This window comes from Leopardus geoffroyi, chromosome A2 (assembly GCF_018350155.1).
Source record: "Leopardus geoffroyi isolate Oge1 chromosome A2, O.geoffroyi_Oge1_pat1.0, whole genome shotgun sequence".
Classification (NCBI taxonomy): domain Eukaryota; kingdom Metazoa; phylum Chordata; class Mammalia; order Carnivora; family Felidae; genus Leopardus; species Leopardus geoffroyi.
In genome coordinates this window covers 8,847,461-8,871,998 of record NC_059331.1, presented here as the reverse complement: position 1 = coordinate 8,871,998, position 24,538 = coordinate 8,847,461, and the positions used below count along the sequence as shown (strand labels likewise).

Genomic DNA, 24,538 nt, shown 5'->3' with positions numbered 1-24,538 from the left:
TTCTAAACCCAGAAGCCAGTTTTCATCTGAAGTGATGTTTTTGGTTTTGGTTCCAGTGACGTTTTTCTGAATCTGACCTAAGTTCTGGAAGGATGCCCGCCTAATGCATCCCTGCTATCTGCCTGTGCACCTTTTTGACAAAAGTACTGTGTCAGACTCCCGTTTTGCAACAGCCAAAGACCGAAATGTAGCTAGATTAATTATTGTGTCTGGAGAGGTGACTTTAAATAAAATTTTTTTTTAAAATTTGTTCACTTATTTTTGAGAGAGAAGGAGCGAGCACGAACAGCAAAGGGGCAGAGAGAGGGAGACGGAGAATCCAAAGCAGGTTCCACGCTGTGGGCGCAAAGTCCTAGCTGGGGTTGGAACCCACCAATCGTGAGATCACCACCGGAGCTGAAGTCGCGCGCTTAACCAACTGAGCCGCCCTGGCGCCCTTGGAGACATGATTTTTTTAAGTGTCTGTGTTTGCAAAGAAGTGTCAGAGTTCTGGGAGCGGACAGGCAGTACTACGCTTTCGCGCACATGTTCCTGGATAGGGCGCCTCCTGGCCGGTGTTAGGCTCCGACACCTAACCTCCGGCGCCCGCTGTCACTCAGGCGTGAGGGGGCGAGGCCTTGAGAACTGTCCAATCAGGGGCGGCGGCGGCGCGGTGGGTGGGGCGCCGCTCCGCAACCACCCCGGACGTCCCTGCGCTTTTCAGCCTCCCTGGGGATCGCGGGTCGCCTGTATTTAAAGGTGCCACGTTGCTCAAGCCGCCGTTATTTCGCGCTGTGAGCTACACCGTGGGCAGTGCTCTAAGGACGGCCGCCGGGGGACCCAGGAAACCTAGAAATGGTGAGCGTGCCTCCTGGGGTCCAGAGCCGGGCGCTGAGGGGCCGGTTGGAACCGGCCGGAACCGGCTGTGGCGGGACCCCCGCGGTCATCTCCCGAGTCTGCGGACCCGAGTTGGCCGGCGGCGCCTGGGTCCCCTTCGGCTTGGGGGCTGGGCCGGTAGCGGGGACCCTGGCGTCCGGGCTGCCCCGTCCTGTGCACGGTGACTTCGGCCCCGGAGACCCTGGGCAGCTTTGCACCCGCAGCCGCGTCTCCTCCGATTGTGTGGTGACCATGGGGAGGGTCGTCAGGGGGACAATCGTGACTCCTTCGCGTTTGTGCGTGGGAGGAGCTGTGATCTGTGGGGTCCCCAGTCCCTCCTTTTGCCCAGGGCGGGCTCATTTTCTCCTGAGCGTTCCAGATGTTTGGGAAGCAAGGTCTGAAGTCTGTGACTCTGTCCCCGCTACACGCCCCCAGGCTAGCTCTCCCTGGGGCAGGCAGTGAATACCTACATTTCTAGTTCCTTCCCGCCTTCCCTAACGCCAGCTTCCCTTTACCAGTTCACAGCATCATTATCAATCATTGGTGCTATGGGTGCATTTCAAACACCCAGCATTTTAGCTCATTATTTAGCCACAGTCCGTGCATAGCTGTTTTTTAAAAGGCTAGTCTTCTGTGTGGATATTTGACTTGAGAGAAACGCCGAGAATAATCACCTGGAACTACTTTGTATGAAATCCTTGTGCCTCTCCCCCCAGGATCTTTCCTGGGCACAGACATCCTATGGGAAGTCCTTTGGGTGGCGGTTCCTCTTTGAAACTTTCCCGAGTGTTCTGTGCTGTGAGCACAGTTCCAGGTCAGCGCTGCCCCTCTCTGAGTAAGTTGCTTTTAGAAGATTTTTTTTTCACTTTATTTTAGTCTTAGTTTTTCAGTGTCTGAAAATTCATGTAATCAGCAGAGCTTGAAACTCGGTGTGAAGTATTTCCAGAGAGGCGAGAAAGAGGTAATTTCAGAAAAATAGTCCAGTACTACAGTTGCACGGCTTAAAAATTGTTGTTTCCCTTTTTTTCCTCCCAGCGCAGCTAGTAAGAGTCTGAGGTTTGTTCTTTTATTTGGGGTGAGTTCAAATGGATTTCCAGGGCATGGATATGCAGACCAGAACTGTGATTCTTTTCCTTCTTTAAATGTTTATTTGTTTTTGAGAGAGAGAGAGAGAGAGAAAACGAGCGTGAGTGGGGGAGGGGCAGAGAGAGAGGGAGCCACAAGAATCCAAAGCAGGCTCCAGGCTCTGAGTTGTCGGCACAGAGTCCGACACCGGGCTGGAACCCCCCAAATGCAGGATCATGACCTGAGCCGAAGCTGAATGCTTAACGGTCTGCGCCGCCCAGGCGCCCCTGATTCTTAATCAGGTATGATTAAGAGTTTATAAAAACAATGACTTGCCGTGGAAATAATAATTAACACCTTTTCCCCCCTCCAGGAATGCAATAATTACTTGTGGGGGTTCTTGCTGACCTAGCAGAGTGCCTTCCAATTTTCTTCTCTCTTTTCCGCATAAATACTGGGTTTGAGTGATTTTTGCTGGCCTCTTCGAGCTGTGCTTTTGTGTGATTTAAAACGTCGGTGGTGTCAGGGGCGCCTGGGTGGCTCAGTCTGTTGAGCATGCGACTTCGGCTCAGGTCACGATCTCACAGTCCAGGAGTTAGAGCCCTGAGTCGGGCTCTGTGGGGACAGTTCAGAGCCTGGCGCCTGCTTCGGATTCTGTGTCTCCCTCTCTCGCTTCCTCTCCCCCACTCATGCTCTGTCTCTCTGTCTCTCAAAAGTTAATAAACATTTAAAAAAAATAAATAAAATGTCAGTGGTGTCCAACCCAACTCCAAGGGGAAGCAGAAGCCTGAGGTCAGGGTCTCTAAGCTAAGACCCCCTTGTTAGATCCTTCCTTCCTTTCTTTCTTAATCTTTTTTTCTTTTCTTTTTTTTTGTAAGTAAACTGTAACCAACGTGGGGCTCGAACTTATGACCCCAAGATCAAAGGTCACAGACTATCAACTGAGCCAGACTGAGCCAGCCACGAGCACCTTAAGCTAAGACCCCCTTAAACCTGCAAAGGAAGTACTTGAAGGCCCCCAGTTGTCCTTGGGGTCCCTCTCTCTGCAGGTGTCCTATTTGCTCACTGCCACTGTGGAAGGAGCCCTTTATTCTGAGAGAAGCTGCAGGCTGGTGGAAATCTGGGATGGCACTCGGGGTGGGTGGGGTGAGGCAGTCGAGGCCTTTCTAGAGTTGTAGCTCTCATTGCCTTGGGCCTGTTTGTAGGCCTGGTCTTGCGCGCCCAGCGGAGGTGCGCTCAGTATAAATCACGTCCGTCGAGAAGTCTGTGAAAGTCCGGTTCTGTGTCCTGGAACCGTGTCAGTGAATGGGGGGGTCATCTGGGTCAGAACCTTAAACTGAACCCTGCTGAGTGTCCTCACTTGGGAGCCTGGAACCCTGAGGCAGGGAGAGGTTCCCTTTGCCCCGGGGAGGGGAGGGGAGGGGAGGGGAGGGTGTGCAGGGCTCCCTGAGCGCATTCCTGTGGCTGCTCGGGTGTCCCTCCCTTCCCTCCGCGGGGACTGACCCACTCCAGGGCTTCTGTCTCCACCGGGACAGTCTAGACCGGGAAACCTTCTGAAGGTGGCTTTCCTCGTGTCCTGTGGGACGCGGGCTGCTCGTCCGTGCTGAGTCCAGTTTCTTTCCTGGATTCCTTTATTGATGGAACAGCGCAGCCCTTGGGCCCGGGTTTCCCCCTGCACTTGGGCCCCTGAACTGTAATCTGGTAGAGAGAGACGGTGTGAGGCAAGGTGGAAAATGCGGGAAATGCATGTAGGATTTGTGTTCAGTTTTACTCAAGATAACCTCACGGCATCACTTCCATTCATGGTGGAACTCACGTTGCTTTTCATACCTTCCCAGAATTGAAAAAAATTTTTTTAATGTTTATTTTTGAGAGAGAGAGAGTGAGACACACACACACAGACTCTAAAGCAGGCTCCAGGCTCTGAGCTGTCAGCACAGAGTCCAAGGCGGGGCTTGAACTCCCAAACCTGGAGATCATGACCTGGGCCGAAGTCCCACGCTCAGTGGACTGAGCCACCCAGGTGCCCCCTTCTCAGAATTTGTAAAGCCGGGCTGTGGAACAAGGCATGGAGTGGAAGTTTCTCGTCTAAGTCTCAGGCTGCGGGCCTCCAGGAGCAGCGTAGTGGGTTATTGAAATAAGTTCGGATTAATTAAAGATGTTCTGTTTTCTAGCATCAGGGATGAATATGAACGCATCTGTGTTCATCATCTTTTTTTTTTTTTTTTTTTTGCCTTGGAGACTTCCCTTTCTGATTTTAGTTTTTTACGTGTTTATTTTGAGAGAGAGAGAGAGAGAGAGAGAGAGAGAGAGAGAGTGATGAGAGCACAAGTGGGGGAGGAGCAGAGAGAAAGTGGGAGAGAGAATCTTAAGCAGGCTCTGCCCTGTCAGTGAAGACCCAGACGCTGGGCTTGAACTCATGAACCATGACATAATGACCCAAGCGGAAACCAAGATGCTTAGCTGACTGAGCTACGCAGGTGCCCCTAGACTTGTCTTTTTAAAGAGCATTTACATTGTACAGAAAACTTGATCGTAAAGTGCAGAGATTTCCCACATAACCCCTCTGTCTGGACACTGTCATATATTTATATATCATGATATATAAATATATACATATAGTTTTTAGCAGAGGTGGGTTTTTTTTTTTTTAAGGTTTGTTTCTTTTTTTTAGGAATCTCTACACCCGAGGGGCTCGAACTCGTGACCCTGAGATCAAGAGTTGCACACTTCTCCAGCCGAGCCAGCCGGGCGCCCCTGTCCTATATATTTTTTTTTTATCTCCTATTACTCTGGTGCATTTGTTATTTTGATGAGCCAACTTTGGAGTAGTTTACAGTAGGGTTGACTCTTACACAATGTCAGGTCTTCAGCTAATATGAAAACACATGTTTTCATCATTTCTGCGTCGTACAGAATATTGTCATTGTCCTGAACATCTCACGTGCTCACGCTCCCCTTGTTCATTCCCTAGCAACCGAGGATCTTCTACTGTCTTTTACGTTTATCTTTTCCAGAATGTCATATGCTTGGAGCCAGACAGTGTTGTCATAGTGGCTTCTTTCACTTAGGAATAGGATTTTAAGTTTTCTCCATGTGGTTGTGGCTTGGGAATCTCATTTCTTTTGTTGTAACTGAAGACTCTTTCATCCTGTGGATTTACCAGTGATTGTTTCTCCATTCGCCTGTATTTGGTGTGTTTGTTCAAGTAAACTAGTTGGGCTGGAACTCACAAGTTGATCTCAAGATCGAGTTAAGTGCTTTACCCACTGAGCCAGCCAGGCTCCCCATTCGCCTATGTTTTGTGCTGGGTCTTAGTACCAGTTGTGGTTGGACTGGCCCTTGTGGATGCTGTTATTATGACTGTAAGACTCCCTTTCAGCAGTAACCACCAGGAAACTTGGGGGGGGGGGGGAATTTATAACCAAAAGAGCTGGAAATTATACAGCGCACTGGGGGTCACATGTCCTCCTGTGTCACACACGTCCTCGGTAGAGAGAGACAACACCCAGGCTTGGGTTCTTATTTTATTGAGGTAAGGGTGGGGGTCTGTGATTTTACTGGCTCACACTCATTATGGGTGAATTTAAAACTTAAGAGCAGACGTTTAAATCACGGGAGACACAACAAATGGTCCGAGTGGTCAGTTAGAATCAACCAAGATCTCCAAAACAAAGGAGGTGGTTTGGCTCTTTATCTAGTCACGTGGCCGGCAATGTGTTTATTCTAGATACTGTCTTTGAAGCGTATGCCTCTTTGAAGTGAATGCCTCAGCAAGCAAAGCTTAAGTCAGGCCCCACGCGTCGCAAAAAAGAAAAAAAAAAAAGAAACCCGAAACTGTCAGCGTTTACACTACAATCCACCCTTGTGATGCAGAGGAATCTGAGTCGATGGTGAGGACATTAACTGCCTGGTTAGTTAATCTGCTGAAAGTCCAGGAGTAGGGTTTGTCCAAACCCAGAAAGTAGGTCGGATTATGGTAGCAAATTCCGTGATAGTTGAACGGGCAGTAGTCTGAAGTCCAGTCCATAACCGTTGTCCCAAATTTGAAGAGTCCCACAATAAAACTAAATCCGTGAGGGGCGCCTGGGTGGCTCAGCGGGTTGTAAACATCCTACTTGGTTGGGCTCAGGTCCTGATCTCATGATGCCGCTAGAATCTAATATTTATAAAGGTGTATGAATGACTTAATTTTTCTCTGTATAGCCACCCCCATTTCTATCTAAGATAACCATAGTAAAACGAATTGGTTTGCAAATTGAGTCTAGTTTAAAAAAATTTTTTTTTCAACGTTTATTTATTTTTGGGACAGAGAGAGACAGAGCATGAACGGGGGAGGGTCAGAGAGAGAGGGAGACACAGAATCGGAAACAGGCTCCAGGCTCTGAGCCATCAGCCCAGAGCCCGACGCGGGGCTCGAACTCACGGACCGCGAGATCGTGACCTGGCTGAAGTCGGATGCTTAACGACTGCGCCACCCAGGCGCCCCGAGTCTAGTTTTAATAAATTTGGCCTGGTAATTTACATAAGTGCAGTAAGAATAGTGATTGACCACATAGTCTGCTTTGTTGGAACTTTTCATAAGGAATCTCAGGTTGGACTTTTTTTTTTTTTTAATGTTTCTATTTATTTTTGAGACAGAGAGAGACAGAGCATGAGCAGGGGAGGGGCAGAGAGAGGGGAAGACACAGAATCTGAAGCAGGCTCCAGGCTCTGAGCTATCGGCACAGAGCCCGACACGGGGCTTGAACTCACAGACTATGAGATCATGACCTGAGCTGACGCCTAACCGACTGAGCCACTCAGGCGCCCCAGGTTGGACTTTTAAAAATTTCTTGTGGCTAGGAAGCCAAGCCAAGGACTTAACCATCAGACTTTGCCTGCAACACCTATTGGTTTGGGTTTAATTCCTCTGTTCTCGGGGTCCTCAAAATATCCTGAGGTTCCTGCACCTACAGAAAGTGACCTTCCCTAGTCACCTGGTAAGGCTGCTGGGAGCCCTATTAACTAGGTATCAGGCTTGATTTTTCCACGGGGCTTTATTGGCTCCGTAAAGTCAGCCTTAGTTCCTTAAAAAGCTGTCTGTTCATATTTGAATCTACGTGTGTCTCTGTTAAACATAACATTTCAGTCAAAGCCGTGGTAATACAACTAATGTTTTCAATTGTGTCCTTTTGCAAGGAGACTAGATTCTTACTGATTTTATGTAACTGTATTATTATGCAACTGCGAATACTCATTAAAAGTTTCTGAATTCTGGAGAGATCAGGTAGGGAGGAAAAGTGATAGTTTCACCTTTGTTCACAAAGGTATACTTTATCATAAATTGATGTAAGTCAGCTAGCTTAAGAGAAAGGGTTTTCTTAGATCTAGGAAGCAAAAGATTAAAGAGTCCGAAAATTTTAAGCAAAAAGTCATAAAAATTATCCTTATCAGTTCACTCAGTCCTATGTAATTAATCCTTTCTCTTGATCTTTGGTTAGCAGTTTTATGGATGCGGTTTTTCCTGAGAGCACTGTAAATTCTTACCCAGTTCAGTGGAATGATCTGAAAGTTATCAGAAACCTGAACTCGAGAGGGCTTGTCATAGCCCTCTCCACGAATATCTCTGAGAATATCTCCATGAATATCTCTGAATATCACTCGCAAGAGCATCAGAGTAAAACACCTGTCTATTGACTGACAAAGGACTTAAAAATGGCCATGGTTAAAGATCTGATGAGAGTTCATCGTGAGGCCGTTGCCAGGACAATTTGTTTATTTCTGCGGCACGTAACATTCCAAGATAATAACTAGAATTACAAGTGATAACCAGGACATAGGGGAGTCTCGGGAATTTCATGCAATTTCTAGAACACTTCTTTTAATAACATTCACCTGTAACTTATGACCTGAGTTCATCATCACTGATTCGACGGTGCCTCCCACGTAATTTAACATACCCGATGAAAAGCCTAATTCGTCTAGCCTCTCTTTGTTCCTTCTGTCGGCCAGCTGTTGCGGGCAGTTTTAGTTACCTGCTGGGGTGTTTACATTTCAAAGGCATGGTAAGATTTACATCTTCAGGGGACCGAGAGAGAAAACACAAGCTCTTTCCTAGGAGTTTCTTGCCTTTTGGATGGTTTTGACCGTTCCAATCAAGATGTGGTAGTGCCATGCTGTGATTAGGGGGAGCGCCCTGCAAGGACTCCTTCTCTGGGCGTGGGTCACATGGGGCCTCTTCAGGGTAGGAAAAGAAGGGTTGGGGTCGAGGAATTAGTAAACCCATTGGACCTTCCCGGTTTCGCCTAGCAGGAGATGGGCTCATCTTAATGTTTCCCGTTCCCCGGGAGCCTTAGCTGTGATCGCTGTGATGTCACGATGGGCATAGAGCCAGGCAGCAAATCTCCAAGTCTGGAAGGAGGTCCTAGTATGAGTTGGTAGCTCTGGGACCCTTTGCCTTCCCAGTTCCCTCTTCCTCCTCGTTAGAGGCCCTGGTAACCCTCTCAGGGGATTCCACTGGTGTCAGGGCCTGTATTTCTTGGTTCTGCCCTGTCCAGGGGAAAGTTGAGGGAGCTTAGGGTCTGTGGTATCTGGGCGGAAACAAGCATAGAGGCCTGGATGGATCTTTAAGAAACTTAATGGCTTGTAGGGTCTTGAGAGATACCAGCCGGTTGATGTGTTTGGCAGCTGTGAGTAACAATTCAGAGGCTGTTCCAAACCATCAAAAACCCGCAATTAGCCAATTGATTCCCCTCTCTCCTTCCTGCATAAAATCTTCAAGGAAGGTTTGATTTTTTAGTTAAGGTATAGTGTGTGTGTGTGTGTGTGTGTGTGTGTGTAATTAAAAAAACTTATTTATTTTTGAGAGAGACACGTGCGCGCGCGCACACACACACACACACACACACACACACACAATCTGAGTGGGGGAGGGGCAAGGAGAGTGGGAGACACAGAATCGGAAGCCGGCTCCAGGCTCTGAGCTGTCAGCACAGAGCCCAGCTCGGGGCTTGAAGTCATGAACCGTGAGATCATGGCCTGAGCTGAAGTCAGACGCTTAACCGACTGAATCGCCCAGGTGTCCCTGTTACCAGACACTTTTGGATGATGGCACCGTGAGCCCTCATAGTTAGCAATTTTCCTTTCCAGGGAGCCCCAAGAGACTTCTGGCTTGAGGTCTGCCTCCACTAGTGTGATATGCACTGGGTCTTTGAGAAAAACCCCTTAGGCGAACCCTCTAGAGCCGGAGACCAGAGTCTCTTGGCATGCTGGTATGATAGCATTGAGGAACACCCAGGACGTGCCTTGGGCTTTTGCATTCATCAAGGGGCAGGTGTTTGTCCTCTGGGATCTTGGATGCTTACACCGGATGTCGGTGACATTTATTTATTGAAAAAAAATTTTAACATTTATTTTTTGAGAGGGAGACAGAGCACGAGCAGGGGAGGGGCAGAGAGAGAGGGAGACACCGAATCCCAAGCCGGCTCCAGGCTCTGAGCGGTCAGCACAGAGCCCGACGCGGGGCTCGAACTCTTGCACCGTGAGATCATGACCTGAGCCGAAGTGGGATGCTTAATTGACCGAGCCACCCAGGCACCCCGGATGTTGATGACATTTATATCTGTCCTTTCATTTTTTTTTTTTTTTTTTTTTAAGCACCATCATGCCCGGAATCGGACCCATATCCCATTGAGTCAGGTGTGAAGAGTGACACGGAGATCATTGGCCTTTGTTATATTTTTTTTCCTCTGGTGGTGCCATTGGTTTCTGGTTGCAAGGCTGCTTCACTCTTCTGGGTTCGGGCTTATAGTCCGGACATGAGTCACTGACTCTGTGGTCACAGGCGGAGTTCTCCCAGACTGCTCAAATGTGGGACTGTTTTCCTCATGCCTTTTGCCTAGAGCCTGCCCTTGGGATATGACAGTAGCCTTGTGATTGCAGTTTCACCCTCCTTAGCTCTCCTTGCCTTGAGGTATGGAGGACCCTTATGCATGTTAATAGGCAATTAAGGCCTTTTGTTGGTGAATTTAAATTAAAATTTTTTTTTATTAAGTTTATTTATTTTGAGAGAAACAGAGCTTGAGCGGGAGAGGGGCAGAGAGGGAGACAGAATTCCAAGCAGGCTCCGCACTGTCAGCACAGAGCCCGACGCGGGGCTCGAACCCACGGACCGTGAGATCATGACCTGAGCCAAAGTCGGCCACCCAACCGACTGAGCCAGCCGGGCACCCCTCTTTGGTGAATTTAAAACACAAGAGCGGGCATTTCAAGTGGAGGAGGAGAAAAAACAAGCGGCCCAGATAGTTATTGAAATCAATCAAGATGTTTAACAAAAAAGATGGCTCAGTGAGGGGCCGGGGCCTTATTCTTCCTGCAGGCTGGCTGTGTGTTTATTTGAAATGGCCCTCTTTGAAGTGAATGCCTTAGCAATCAAAGCTTAATTCAGGCCCTTGCATTACAACAAACCAACCAACCAAAAAACAATTGTCAGGGTTTACACCTAGAGGCTGGTGATAACTCTTTTATTTGCAATTTTCCAAAGACCCAGCATTTTCAAATTGCTTTTGTTCCTTGACCTGCGTGTTCAGATCTATTTCCCATTTTTAATTGGGTTGTTCGTCTTCTACGAGTTTTAAGAGTTCTTTGGATATTTTAGATACCAGTCCTTTATCAGGTAAGTGATTTATAACGATTTTCTGCCAGTCTGTGGCTTGTGTTTTCATCTCCTTAATTAACACTGTCTTTCTCTGGGCAGGAGTTCTTCATCTTGATGAAAACATATTTATTTTTTCTTTCTTGGATCTTGCTTTCGTCATTGTGTCCCCAAAGCAATCACCAAACCCAGGGCCGCCTAGATTTTCTCCTGTGTTCTCTTTTAGGAGTTTTGTAGTTTAACATTTTACACTAAATCTATGATCCTTCACCCCCACCCCCACCCCCCTTCCTGCCAGCCCCCGACTCACACGTATTAGACTCCTTGGTCCCTGTTTCAAGACTGGTCGGGTGGGTGGTCGACATCACCACTGACCCTGTGTGCTCACTTTGCTGCGCTTTGGTCACAGCGTCGTGGTGCTTGGACCCCCCGCCCCCTCACCAAGTCCCTGGGATAGTCCAAGCCCATGCCCCTGTCACGCTCCGTAGCAGGGCTACGATCCATTGTTTAATTTTTGTGAGAGGTGTAAAATCTGTGTACGGATTCTTTGTGTGTATGTTTATGGATGTCTAGTTCTTCCTGCACTATTAACTCTAAAGGCTACATTTTCTATTGAATTGCCTTTAGTCCTTTCTCAAAGATGAGTTCTGTATTCTTGTGTGGATCTTTAGAAAGTGAAGGGTGCCTGGTTGGCTCAGTCGATTCAGTGTCTGACTCTTGATTTCAGATTTCAGCTCAGGTCATGATCTCACCTCTCGTGGGTTCAAGCCCTGCATCGGGCTCCTTGCTGACAGTGCGGAGCCTGCTTACGATCCTCTCCCTCTGCCCCTCCCGTGTGCTTGCGCGCTCTCTCTCTCTCTCTCTCTCAAAATAAGTAAATAAACTTAAAAAAAAAAAGTAGTAATTGACTTTTGTAAATTAACATTTTGTCCTTCAGCTTTCCTTACTCTCTTGGTATAGTTGACCTTTTAACACAGGTTTGAACTCTGTGGGTACGCGGGTGTAAAATAAACGTTTTTTTTCAACGTTTATTTATTTTTGGGACAGAGAGAGACAGAGCATGAACGGGGGAGGGGCAGAGAGAGAGGGAGACACAGAATCGGAAACAGGCTCCAGGCTCTGAGCCATCAGCCCAGAGCCCGACGCGGGGCTCGAACTCACGGACCGCGAGATCGTGACCTGGCTGAAGTCGGACGCTTAACCGACTGCGCCACCCAGGCGCCCCATAAAAAAATTTTAAGGAGATGATAGCAAAAGCTACAAGGTATTTTTTATTTAAAAAATTTTTTCAATGTTTTTTTATTTTTGAGAGAGACAGGATGTGAACTGGGGCGGGGCAGAGAGAGACAGAGAGAGAGAGAGAGAGAGGGAGACACAGAATCCAAAGGAGGCTCCTGGCTCCCAAGCTGTCAGCACAGAGCCTGATACGGGGTTCGAACTCATGGACCATGACATCATGACCTGAGCCGAAGTCAGACGCTTAACGGACTGAGCCACGCAGGCGCCCCGACAAGGCATTTATTTACAGCTACCCCCGCCCCTACCCCCCGGCCGGCCTTCCCTGGACTGAATCAAAAGTGACGGGCCCAGAGGTAGTGCTTGCTGCCTCCTGAGTACCCGTGGAGGTGCTGGCACGGGGCAGGGCTGCAGGTCGCCCTTGTACTGACAGGGTGGTCAGGTGGCGTATCTCGTGCTGGTCTTCAGGAGGCCGGGCTGAAGTGGGGAAACTCGTCAGCGATGCACAAGGAGGCCACACCCACTGAGTCCTATGCAAGCAGGTTGGCCTCTGGCGCTGCATTTGGGACAGCTACGGTCATCGGGTCCCTCCCAGGCCAGCGGGGACGGCACCCCAGTCCTCCTGGGAGTGGGAGCGCTTAGGTGTGGCCACAGCTGCTGAGGGGCGTGGGCCTGGGGTGCAGCTCCCAGCGGGCGAGGCAGCTCCACCAGCCTCCAGGCTGCTGCCGCCACCCTGAGGCCTGGCCGAGCTGAAGCTACCAGGCGATGGACCGTGGCCATCCTGGGGCCAGGCCCGCAGCCATTACCCACCGCGCCCTGGGCCTGATCCAGCCTGGCTGGGCCTACCTATGGGTAGATTTTTTTCAATCAACGTTTCCTTATAATTTCATTAATGTTTTCTTTAGCTTACTTTACTGGAAGAATCTAGGGCACGTAACATACAAAATACGTGTTAATCGGCTTTTATGTTGTCCTTAAAGATCCCGGTCAACAGTAGGCTGTCCATAGTTATAGGCGGCCAAAAGATGTACCCAGATATTTGACTGCCCAAGGGTTTGGTGCCCCTAACTCCCAAGTTGTTCAAGGGTCAGCTGGAGTTGGAAGGGATTTTCTTGTCATTTGGGACTATGTGATTTGCTCCACAGACAGTCTTGTCTTTTGCTGCAAAGACCATTTTATTTCTAGCTTCCCAACCTGCATACTGTTTTGTTTTGTTTTGTTTTGTTTTGTTTTCCTTTTTGGGTCTTACTGCATTAGTTAAGAATGCTAGTACAAGGTTGACCAGGACTGGGGAGAGGGGACATCCTGGCCTTCTTCCTGATGTTACCAGAAAGCATTTAGTTCTTTCAGGGTAGTGCACGTATATTAAATAAAAGCCCAGTTGATGTGTAGAGAGGTAGGTGTGGGCACAGGGGAAGGAAGCATCCTCCTCTCCAACGATTTGGTCTCCGTCTTTAGGGAGCTTATGATCTACGTACTTGGGTTTGATCTACTGTGCTACAGTGGGAAAGGTATGTCTCTTAGTTCCTAGCAAAAACCTCTTGAAGCCCTTGGAATTACCTAAGTGATAAGGGGGTGATCGTGTCTTTTTTTTTTTTTTTTTAATTAAAAATTTTTTTTTTTTTTTTTTTTTAACATTTATTTATTTTTGAGACAGAGAGAGACAGAGCATGAACGGGGGAGGGTCAGAGAGAGAGGGAGACACAGAATCCAAAACAGGCTCCAGGCTCTGAGCGTTCAGCACAGAGCCCGATGCGGGGCTTGAACTCACGGACCGCGAGATCATGACCTGAGCTGAAGTTGGACGCTTCACCGACTGAGCCACCCAGGCGCCCCGATCGTGTCTTTTAAAAACATTTTTTTTTAGTGTTTATTTTTGAAAGAGAAGAGTGCGAGCAGGGGAGGAGCAGAGAGAGAGAGGGAGACTGAGGATCTGCAGTGGGCTCGGTGCTGACAGCAGAGAGCCCCCTGCGGGCCTCGAACTCATGAACTGTGATATCATGACCGGAGCTGAAGTCAGATGCTCAACAGACTGAGCCACTCAGGCGCCGCCCCTTTATATATATATATATATATATATATATATATATATATATATATATATATATATATATTACATATATATAATGTATGTAATATGTACAGGCGCCGCCCCTTTATATATATATATATATATATGTATATATTACATATATATAATGTGTATATATATATATATATATAATGTAAATATAAATATATACTGCTACTACATAGCAGGGTGAGGGTTGAACACACCATGAACACCAAGCCTTGATTAAGGGCTTGGGACTTTGAGCCCCAGCTCCCAGCATCTGGAGAGAGAAGACAGGCTATGGAGAGTGAGTTAATCACCAGTGGCCAGAGATTTCATAAATTGGGTCCATTGAATGAAATCTCCACGAAAACCCTTGAAGACCCAATTCGGGGCGTGTCCAGGTGGGTGAACACCTACATCCAGGTGCTAGAAGGTTGGCGTGTCCGGAGAGGAGGGGGCAGCTCTGCAAAACCCCCTCCCCCCCCCCCCATTCCCCTTAGGCATATGACCACCTGACTTGGCATCACTACTTCTTGTCTGTGTCATGTAAGTTACCGTACATGACTGCACCTGGAGGGGATCCAAATGTGTGGGCGGCCGAGCAGAAGTGTCACAGCCAGCGTCCGAAGTAGGGGCAGTGTGTGGGACTGAACTCTTCACCTATGGAGTCTGATGTGGACTCTGGGTGTTAGTGTTGTAAGTGAATTGAACTGTTAGACACCCGTTTGGTGACATAGAATTGGAGAAGTGGTGTTGGGACAGACATCACATATTTGGTGTCACGAGGGGGAAAAAAACCTCATCATCCTCAGAAGAAGCACTCCACCTTCTGGAGGTGATAAGGCTAGAAGGGACTTAAGTTGGCTGTTTCCCTCTTCCCAGGTCGAATAGGCCTTGGGACAGTCCTGGTCACTTATACTCTTGTGAAATAGATTGTCTTGAGGATGGGCCTTGTTGAGAAGCATAGAATATTATGGACCTTTTTCCCTTTTTTTTTTTTTTTTTTTTTAAAGTAGGCTTTACGCCCACTTGGGGCTTAAACTCCCCACCCTGAGATCAAGACCTTAGCTGAGATCAAGAGTCAGACAGTTAACTGTCTGAGCCACCCAGGTGCCCCTGGACATATCTTTAAATGACTACTTTTTATCTCTGTAATTTGAGAGAGAGGAAAACACAGAATCCGAAGCAGGCTCCAGACTCCGGGCTCTGAGCTGTCAGCACAGAGCCCGACACGGGGCTCGAACTCACAAACCAGGAGATCATGACCTGAGCTGAAGTCAGGTGCTTAACTGACTGAGCCACACAGGCGCCACGCTAAGGCTTTCTAAGCAGTCTCCGGCTTCCTAATGTTCATTCTCTTCTGCACACTAGATAATAGGACTTTTTATGAACGTGCTCTGCAGTTCCATGGTGGAAAGAATAATTATGACTGACCAGTTCTTTACTGGTCATGAGGCACCTCATTACTCCCTGAGAAATGTTCCTCATTTGCTGTCACTCTACTGAATCCGTCCATTCTAGCATTAGAATTGCTGGGTGGGAAGTTTTCGCTGTTCCCTAGACATGGACATCATTGAATTACTGATCTCTTTCACGGACCAGCATTTAGGGGAATTAATGCGTTGAGGGATTCCTGTGCTTGGATAGACTGTTGTCCTGCCTTCCCAACAGAGGAACTCGGAAATGAGAGAAGTTGGGAGGAAAGCCTCTCAAATGGCTGGTTGGGTATCCGTTGCACCAGGAATCAGAAAAAGGGGATTTGATGAGATTTTTGGACTCTGTTTCATATCCCGTACACATACATCTTCAGTACTGGTGTGGAATTCAGCGAAGTCCCTTGCAAACTCCAGGCCTTAACATGTTCCTCAAGGTCACAAGGCCCTGGTTAGTTATGATTCTGTCAGAAAATCTCTTCTGGTCTGTGTGCCTTTGTGTCCTAAAAATTAATGCGAGGCAACTCTGAGACTCGTTAGTATATGGATTTTGGGGATGTCTAAGTTGTCACGTCTTTTCCTCCCATCTGAGTTGAGTCCTCCGAATATCATCCTGGTCCATGAAATGAGACAGAGCACGGAAGGCAAAACTGATTTCCGTGATAAATATTATACAAATGAGAATTGTACTCTTCTATGAGAGTATTGTTGTTCATCTAGCTGGATATGACTGCAATGGCCTGCAGGACGTTAGGACATTATGGCCAGCTGGATCTTTCGATAGTTTGGATCCTCCTGGCTCCTCATGTTTGGGGATGGGAATAGGAGAAAAAGCTTCCATTTTTTTTTTTTTTCCTGTTTTTGTTCATAAAACATCGTGCACTTATGACCCCAGGCTTCATGGAGTGGTACCTGATGTGGTTATTTAAGGAGATGAAAGTTTTTCTCACAAAGAATTGATGGTCTTAAGATGGAAATATTTCTTCCGATTCTGTAGCGTTTCTCCAAGGTGTTCTGTTCCCTGACAGTAGAGAGCAATGAAGATTTGAAGTGATCCCCGTAAAAATGTAGCAGTAAATTTCGTGTGTTCGTGATGCTGTTAAATTCATGAGGACGTGAGTGTGGCCAGAGAGGAGGAGTCTGAGAACCAAGTCGTAGAATAAATGTTGAGAAGTCAGGGTCGTATGTGAATTTCTTACGAATTGAGTATAGATCGCCAGTTCTGCCCGTCTTACCCATCCCCCTGTACACATGTATGGGATGTTTTAGGACTCAGTGGCCTTTGAGGATGTGACTGTGAACTTCACCCTGGAGGAGTGGGCTCTTCTGAATCCTTCCCAGAAGAAACTCTACAGAGATGTGATGCAGGAAACCTTCAGGAACCTGGCCTCAGTAGGTAGGGATGACGATATTCTTATCTGCTTGGTCAATATTCTTATTCACTTAATCAACTAGGGAGCCAGTGTTGCTTGTTTATTGGTGCTGTTTCGAGAGGTTAAGTGCGGAAAGCAAATACGTTGGTAAATGAAGCAGCCATGGTGACAGTTCATCAGGGACGTAGAAACTAAAATAATTTTAGTATTTTTTTTATAATTGATTTTTCCTGGTCTGCGTTGTAGGAGACAGATGGGAAGATCGTAACAGTAAAAGTCTGTATGAACATGAGACAAATCGAAGGTGAGTCCCACTCATATAAGAGCAGTGTCCCTGGGGGTGCCTGGCCAACTCAGTTAGTAGAGAGCATGCAACTCTTTTATGTTATTTTTTTTTTAAACATTTTTTTTTAACGTTTTATTTATTTTTGAGACAGAGAGAGAGAGCATGAACGGGGGAGGGGCAGAGAGAGAGGGAGACACAGAATCGGAAGCAGGCTCCAGGCTCCGAGCCATCAGCCCAGAGCCCGACGTGGGGCTCGAACTCACGGACCGCGAGATCGTGACCTGAGCTGAAGTCGGACGCCTAACCGACTGAGCCACTCAGGCGCCCCTCTTTTATGTTATTTTTTTAAAAAACTGTTTAATGTTTATTTTTGAGAGAGAGAGAGAGAGAGAGGTGCAGGGAGGGGCAGAGAAAAAGAGGCAGACACAGAGTCCGAAGTAAGCTGCGGGCTCATGAACTGGGAGACCTTGACCTGAGCCAAAGTCAGACGCCCAACTGACTGAGCCACCCAGGTGCCCACCCCCCACCTTTTTAATGTTTACTTAAAAGTAAATAAATAAATTAAAAAAAGAGTGTCCCATGAGAGAATCTTTGTCATGAAATTAAAACAAACAAGCAAATAAAACAAATCAGACCAGTTTTCAGGTCTGTTCATTTTTCGGATATTTTCATCAAGAATTTTTGCTGTAATGTGACCTAGATGTTGAACGTGTGAAAAATAGTACACGTGGAAAAATGTCTTCAGAAACCCCGTTGATGACCATCTCTTTTGATGAGAGCTGCGATCGAGTCCTCTCGCAGAATGCCTAGCACACGTTCACTTCCAGACGACCAGCACGAACCACATACACGGTGTTTTTGGGAAAATGGCGGAAAAAAAAAAAAATCTCATTGCAATAACACAGTGAATACGAAATTCCTAATAAACCGTTAATAACCTGCTTCTCCTTTCTCCGGCAGGCGCGTGGTAGAGAGTCCCTGTCAAAGTAAAGAAGGTAGTCGGCGCGGAGACCCCCGCCGCCAGAATCCAAGTCCTAAGCAGATAAAGAAGATTTCTACTGGAATCAAACTCCGTAAATGCAGTTTCTGTGGACAGGTGTTCAGGCATCATTCATCCTTCAGCAGGCACATGCTCTCCCACACTGGCCACAAACTGTACGAGTACCAGGAATACGAAGAGAAGCCTTATAAGTGTAAGGAGTGTGGGAAGGCCTTCAAACATCGCCAGTCCATCCGCGTACACGTCAGGACTCACACCGGCGAGAAACCTTACGAGTGCCAGCACTGTGGGAAGGCCTTCAAGCACTGCCAGTCCATTCGCAAGCATGAAAGGATCCACACCGGCGAAAAGCCCTACGCGTGCAAACAGTGCGGGGAGACGTTCCGGTATCGCCACAACTTCCAGAAACACGAGCGGACGCACACCGGAGAGCAGCCCTACAGGTGTAGGCACTGTGGGAAAGCCCTCAGTTGTCTCAGCTACTGCCGGGTTCACGAGCGAACTCACACCGGCGAGAAACCGTACGAGTGTAAGCAATGTGGGAAAGCCTTCAGTTACGCCAGTTACATCCGAATACACGAGAGGACGCACACTGGAGAGAAGCCCTATGAGTGCAAGAAGTGTGGGAAAGCCTTTAGTTGCCCAAATTACTTTCGAAAACATGAGAAGACGCACACCGGAGAGAAACCCTACGAGTGCAAGCAGTGCGGTAAAGGCTTCAGCTGCCCTAGATCCTTCCGCAGTCACGAGAAGAGACACCGGGGCGAGAAGCCGTACGAATGTAAGGTATGCGGTAAAACCTACAGCTGCCCCGTATACTTCCGAAACCATGAAAGGAGACACAGCGGGGAGAAGTCCTATGAATGCAAAATCTGTGGGAAGTCCTTCAGTTGTCCCAAGTATTTTCGAAAACACGAGAGAAGTCACACGGGCGAGGAACCCTGTGAATGCAACGACTGTGAGAGCGGTCCCGTGAGTCCTCTCGCGATATTTCAAAGACACGTGATGAAGGCCACCGGAGATGGGCCTTACAAGTGTAAGGAGTGCGGGAAGGTCTTCGACTGCCCCAATTACTTTCGATGTCACGCAAAGATCCACAGTGGAGAGAAGCCCTACGGATGTAAGGAATGTGGCAAAGCCTTCAGTTCTTCCATGTCCCTTCAAAACCACGAGAGAAGTCATAGTAGGAAAAAACCTCATGAATGTAAGGAATGTGGCAAAGCCTTCAGTTTTCCCTGTTCCCTCCAGAAACACGAAAGAAGTCACACCGGGGAGAAACCCTATGAATGTAAACAGTGCGGGAAAGCCTTCACTTACCTCAGTTCTATGCAAAAACACGAAAGAACTCACAGTGGAGAGAAACCGTATGAATGTAAGCAGTGTGGGAAAGCCTTCATTTATCTCAGTTCTATGCAAAAGCACGAAAGGACCCATAGTGGAGAGAAGCCGTACGAATGTAAGCAGTGTGGGAAAGCCTTCATTACTCTCTCAAACGTTCAAAGGCACATGATAAAGCACACCGGAGATGGACCTTGCAAATGTAAGGAGTGTGGGAAGGCCTTCGATTGTCCTAGTTCGTTGCGAACACACGAACGGACTCACACCGGGGAGAAGCCCTATCAGTGTAAACATTGTGGTAAAGCCTTTACTCGTTCCAGTTCTCTACGAAACCACGAGAGAACTCATAGCGGGGCGTAGCCGTACGAATGTAAGGAATGTGGGAAAGACTTCGGTTCCAGTTCTTTCTGAATACACGAGATCACTCACACCGGAGAGAAACGCTCCGTGCACAAACAATACGGTCCAGTCCTACTCGCTGTTACCTTCATATACACGGAACTCCTACTAGAGAGAAACCGAATGGAAGGAAAGTGGCGAAAGCCTTCCTTTATCACAGTCTTCCGAGGAGACGCACGGGTGCACGCGGGGGAGAAACCATACGAATGTAAGGGACGTGGGAAGGCCATCCGTGCATGTCCGTGAGAAGCCACAGAAGAACCCACACTGCAGAGGGTAGTCTTGAATGTAAACATTGTAGGAAAATTCACTTGCCCCACCTTCTTACAACACCACAAGAGAATGTATAATGGATAGATACTTTATAAAGGAACACCTTCTGATTTTAACAAATGTTTTCAAAGTCCTTTGAACACTGCACTGGAAGGAAATCCTATTTTTGTAAGTAATATGGGTAAGCCTGGTGCAGATTAATTAGTGTATGACACTCCCCCAAATTCACAACACGAAAGAAACGTTATTAACAGTATACATATATTGTCTTCATCAGCGGCTTTTTTTCCTCCAGTTTTATTGGGAAAAATTAACATATTACTGCATAAGTTTAAGGCATGTAGCCTGATGGTGTGATTTACATATTTTGTGGAAAAGGTACAATGGCTCGTTTTTGTTTTGTTTAACGTTTATTTATTTTTGAGAGAGAGAGACAGAGAGAGAGAGAGAGAGAGAGAGAGAGGGAGCTACAGAATCCGAAGCAGGCTCCAGGCTCCGAGCTGTCAGCACAGAGCCTGATGCAGGGCTCGAACTCACAAACTGTGAGATCATGACCTGAGCCAAAGTCGGACGCCCAACCAACTGAGCCACCCAGGGGGCCCCCCTTTTGTTTTTTATTTTTAAATTTATTTATTTTGCGTGAGAGTGGGTGAGGGGAAGGGAGAGAGAGAAAATCTCAAGCAAGCTCTGCACTGACAGTGGGCTGGAACTCACAAACCACGAGATTGTGGCCTGAGCCGAAGTCAGATGCTTAACCGACTGAGCCACCCAGGCGCCCCTACAGTGGCTCATTCTTAAAGTAATTCTCTGTAGTTTGGATTTCTACTTTAGTTTTGCAAGTAAACATTGAGGTGGGAAAATATTACAGGTACTCACGAAGCAGCAGATTCTAAGTTTAACAGGTAAAATTTTCCACTTGGTAAAAGGCTAGTGTTTCTGTTTGGACGACTTTTATCCGTGGACGAACTGAAGTCTATTTCCAACACGCAAGTAGGTTTAATTTTTTACATAATTTTTTCATTTTTCTGTAAGGATAGGGCTATCGAGTAATGACGTGTTATCCTTAAAAATAAACTGCCAGTTCTTCAGCAAAAATGAGTTTTGCAGCAATAGAGAAGTGCAGTTCCGGACAAGGAAGCCATGCATGGCCATGGCCATGGCCATCGGCAACCGGAGGACAAAGGAGAGGAGTGCTCTCCTCCTATAGAAGAAAGCGGGGGACTTGGGAGGGGCTTTTATGAACACAAGTTTGATCAGAGCACCCCGGGGGTTCAAAACACAGCGGCTGTTCATTGGCCGAGTCGTGACTGTGTCATTGGCTGGCCTGTTGTGGGGTGAGGAGGAACCCTTTCTTCTCCTGCAGAGATAATAAAGTAGTCGCCAAAGTGGTATTTCAGGGTACGTCCCATCCCGTTGAGTGCGCACCTGAGGAGCCATAGGGCTTGGAACTTCTGCTGAGCTCCTGACTCCTGACATTTTCAACAGGTTTCCTTTTGTCAACTTTTACATTTCTTCCTTTGGTCGAGATCTTTCTTTGAACGCGTTGCTGCTGAAGAGTCAGGCTTTCCACGTTGAGTGGTTTTCTCTTTCAGGGCCTCCATTAGAAAGAAAGTGCAGAGCCGTTGGACCCCCATTAGCCACATTTGAGTAACTAATCTGGGTTAGAGGGAGAACTCCTAGGCATTTCCCAACCAAGGTCTGTGTCTTCTCAAGGTCAGAGGTGTTGGAGATCATCTCGGGAGTGTTGAGGCAGCATCACCTTATTGGGTACATTTTTTTTTTTTTTTTAATTTTTCTTAATGTTTATTTTTGAAGGAGAGACAGAGAGACAGAGCGTGAGCGGGGGAGGGGCAGAGAGAGGGGGAGACACAGAATGCGAAGCAGGCTCCAGGCTCCCAGCTGTCGGCACAGACCCCGACGCGGGGCTCGAACTCACAAACTGCGAGATCATGACCTGAGCCGAAGTCGGCCGCTCAACCGACTGAACCACCCAGGCGCCCCGGTTGGGTGCACTGTCCGTCCAACTTAGTTGGACAACTAAGTTGGTCCAACTTAGAGGAGGAAGGTGCGCTCGCTGAATGCAGACCTTCGAGTCCGGTATCCCTCTTGGAAGTCGCTGCGTAAAGCAGCCATAGGCGAAGAATGAGAAAATATTGCAAAAACACGTGGTTATAATCAACCACCTGCATTTGGGAAGATACATACAGTACAGGTATAAATATGAAGCAACAGCTGATGAGTTTTTTGTAGAACAAACCTTCAAAGGCTTTTTAAAGAGTGTTCTCTCCGGGCGCCTGGGTGGCGCAGTCGGTTGAGCGTCCGACTTCAGCCAGGTCACGATCCCGCGGTCCGCGAGTTCGAGCCCCGCGTCAGGCTCTGGGCTGATGGCTCAGAGCCTGGAGCCTGTTTCTGATTCTGTGTCTCCCTCTCTCTCTGCCCCTCCCCCGTTCATGCTCTGTCTCTCTCTGTCCCAAAAATAAATAAACGTTGAAAAAAAAAATTAAAAAAAAAAAAAAAAAAGCTGTTGGTGACCAAATGGATTACATCCTGTAAGGTCTCTAATTCAGAGATGGTGAATTTGGAGGAGAATCCAGTCAGTTACCCTTTCAGATGAAAGAAAGACTTGTGAATTTCGAATCTTCTTCTTCTTTTTTTTTTTTTAATTCTTTTAATGTTTATTTTTGAGAGAGAAAGCGCAAGCAGGGGAAGGGCAGAGAGGGAGACAGAGGATCCAAAGCGGGCTCCGTGCTGACAGCAGCATGCCTGGCATGGGGCTCGAACTCGGGAACTGTGAGGCCATGACCTGAGCTGAAGCCAGACGCTCAACCGACTGAGCTACCCAGGCGCCCCTGAATTTTGAACCTTCTCACGCTTCACAAAAAGGGATTGAAAAATTAATTTCTCACAGGGTCACGGTCAGGCTATTTCTGAAAGGTCATAATCAAAAGAAGTGACTGCCCCCTTTGTGCAAGGGTTTGGGAAATGCAGGCAAGGCCTTTGTGTTTCCACAAGACGGGGAGAAGAAGCAACAATGAGAAAAAGGTGTGTGGGCCTCGTCTGGATCTCTTGGGAAAGCTTGTGTGGTCAGATGTTGGCCCCTTCAATTCTGGGAAATCCTTACCTTCCGTTCGGCATAGAGCGAGCAGGTCTAGTCAGGGTGTGGTGCTCTCTCGACAGGTATCCTGCGAATCCGAGAGTCTCTTCCTGAAGTTGGGCAACCCAAGGGTTGGTTAGCAGTTCCTGAAAAGGACCTTTCCAACGAGGTTGAAGAGTCTGGAGTTATCTTCTCCAACACATGGAACCTCCGCGTTGCAAGGTTTAATGCTTACGGTTGTCATCTCTCAGAAGTGCGGCGTAAAAAGATTGTACTTACCAAGGCATGGTTATTTTTTAATAAAAGCGATTAGGCCTTTTCACCATGGAAGTATATCTCTTTTTATCAGCTGTGGGCCCGAGGAGGCAGGGGCCAAGTGCATTGGACGTCCTGTGACCGATTCAAAGGGTGAGAGTCCGTGAGTTCCAGAGAGCGTGGATCTGACTTGCGGCAGGACTATCAGCCTATCAACTATTGTTGGCAGTGTTATCAGCCCTGGTATTTGGAAGGGTGTCTACAGATATGCCTACTGAGCCTTAATAGTGTCCTTAGCGTGTTCCACGAACCCTCCAGATGGAGGATGGTAAACGTCGCGACAGTTGTCGCTTGTGGAAGCACCTGACTGTTAAAATTGGTTCCCTGATTGCCGTGAAGTTCAAGAGGGCTTCCTCAGGTAGCATCATCTGTCACAGAATTTCAGTGACGGTGAAAGCATTGGCCTGTCCCTAGGGGAGAGTCTCAGACGAGAGAGAAAGTACACAAACCATGCCTAAAGCGCATTTATACCTATGTTACGGGAAAGTTGTATGAACTGAATTTGCGCCAACTGGTTTCCCTGGGTTATACATTGAACGGTACGGGTCAGCGGGGTAGGCAGTTTTCATGGTCCTGTTAACATTTTCCCACCGGTATTTGTTCACGAGTGCTCTCATCTTGTCAGTAGACCCATCGTTTAATACACGTGCAGCGGTAAGTAGTGGGGATTTTAGAATTTCTGGGGAGACTGAGTGGTTTTTTGGCCCAAACCAGAGTTCTTTTATCAGACCAACAATTGTTAGATTTCTGATTTTTTTTTTTTTTTTTTTTTAATTTCCTGGGGCCAATGTTGGGTGTCTCTGTTTAACTTTTCTGATTATCATTTGGGAGAATCTCCCTTTGGAACATGATGGAGGTTTGAGTATTGCTTTCCTAGAGCAGCATTTTTTGGGGGGCAGTATTAGCAAGGCGGTTTCCTTTGGCCTCCAGGGAGTTGAATCCGGAATGCCCGGGAACCTTAATAATTGCCATAGTAGCTGGCTAATATGTGGCATCTAATAAATTTGGGGTATAGACATTTTTAGTTTTTTATTCGAGGTAGGGACACCTCGTTTCCCTAATATTGCAAGGTCATGAGCTATCCCAAGGGCATACTGACTATGTATAAATGTGCTTTTACCCTTGGATAAGGTACAAGCTCATGTAAGGGCTTCTATAACTCAGCCTATTTGGCTGGAAT

At 47.5% G+C, this 24,538-nt stretch overlaps 1 protein-coding gene across 2 annotated transcripts; it reads left to right on the top strand.

Annotated features, from left to right (window-relative positions):
* Positions 1-659: 659 nt before the first annotated feature.
* Positions 660-23,365, top strand: LOC123605321 (zinc finger protein 709-like). Of its 2 annotated transcripts, XR_006715718.1 has the most exons (5): positions 660-837; positions 16,550-16,676; positions 16,900-16,957; positions 17,900-20,117; positions 23,127-23,365. XR_006715718.1 is itself a non-coding variant. In XM_045492044.1 (4 exons), the coding sequence occupies exons 1-4, from the start codon at positions 835-837 to the stop codon at positions 19,635-19,637; spliced, it is 1,926 nt and encodes a 641-aa protein (XP_045348000.1). In that variant the 5' UTR covers positions 660-834; the 3' UTR covers positions 19,638-21,340. The 2 variants fall into 2 exon arrangements, 1 of the variants encoding a protein (XP_045348000.1); XM_045492044.1 differs by lacking the exon at positions 23,127-23,365 and having other exon boundaries at positions 17,900-21,340.
* The last annotated feature ends 1,173 nt before the right edge of the window (positions 23,366-24,538 follow it).

Coding starts and splice junctions, on each gene's coding strand:
- LOC123605321 (XM_045492044.1), top strand. Junction 16,677..16,899: donor CAGGAACCTGGCCTCAGTAG/GTAGGGATGACG, acceptor TCTGCGTTGTAG/GAGACAGATGGGAAGATCGT. Junction 16,958..17,899: donor GAACATGAGACAAATCGAAG/GTGAGTCCCACT, acceptor TTTCTCCGGCAG/GCGCGTGGTAGAGAGTCCCT.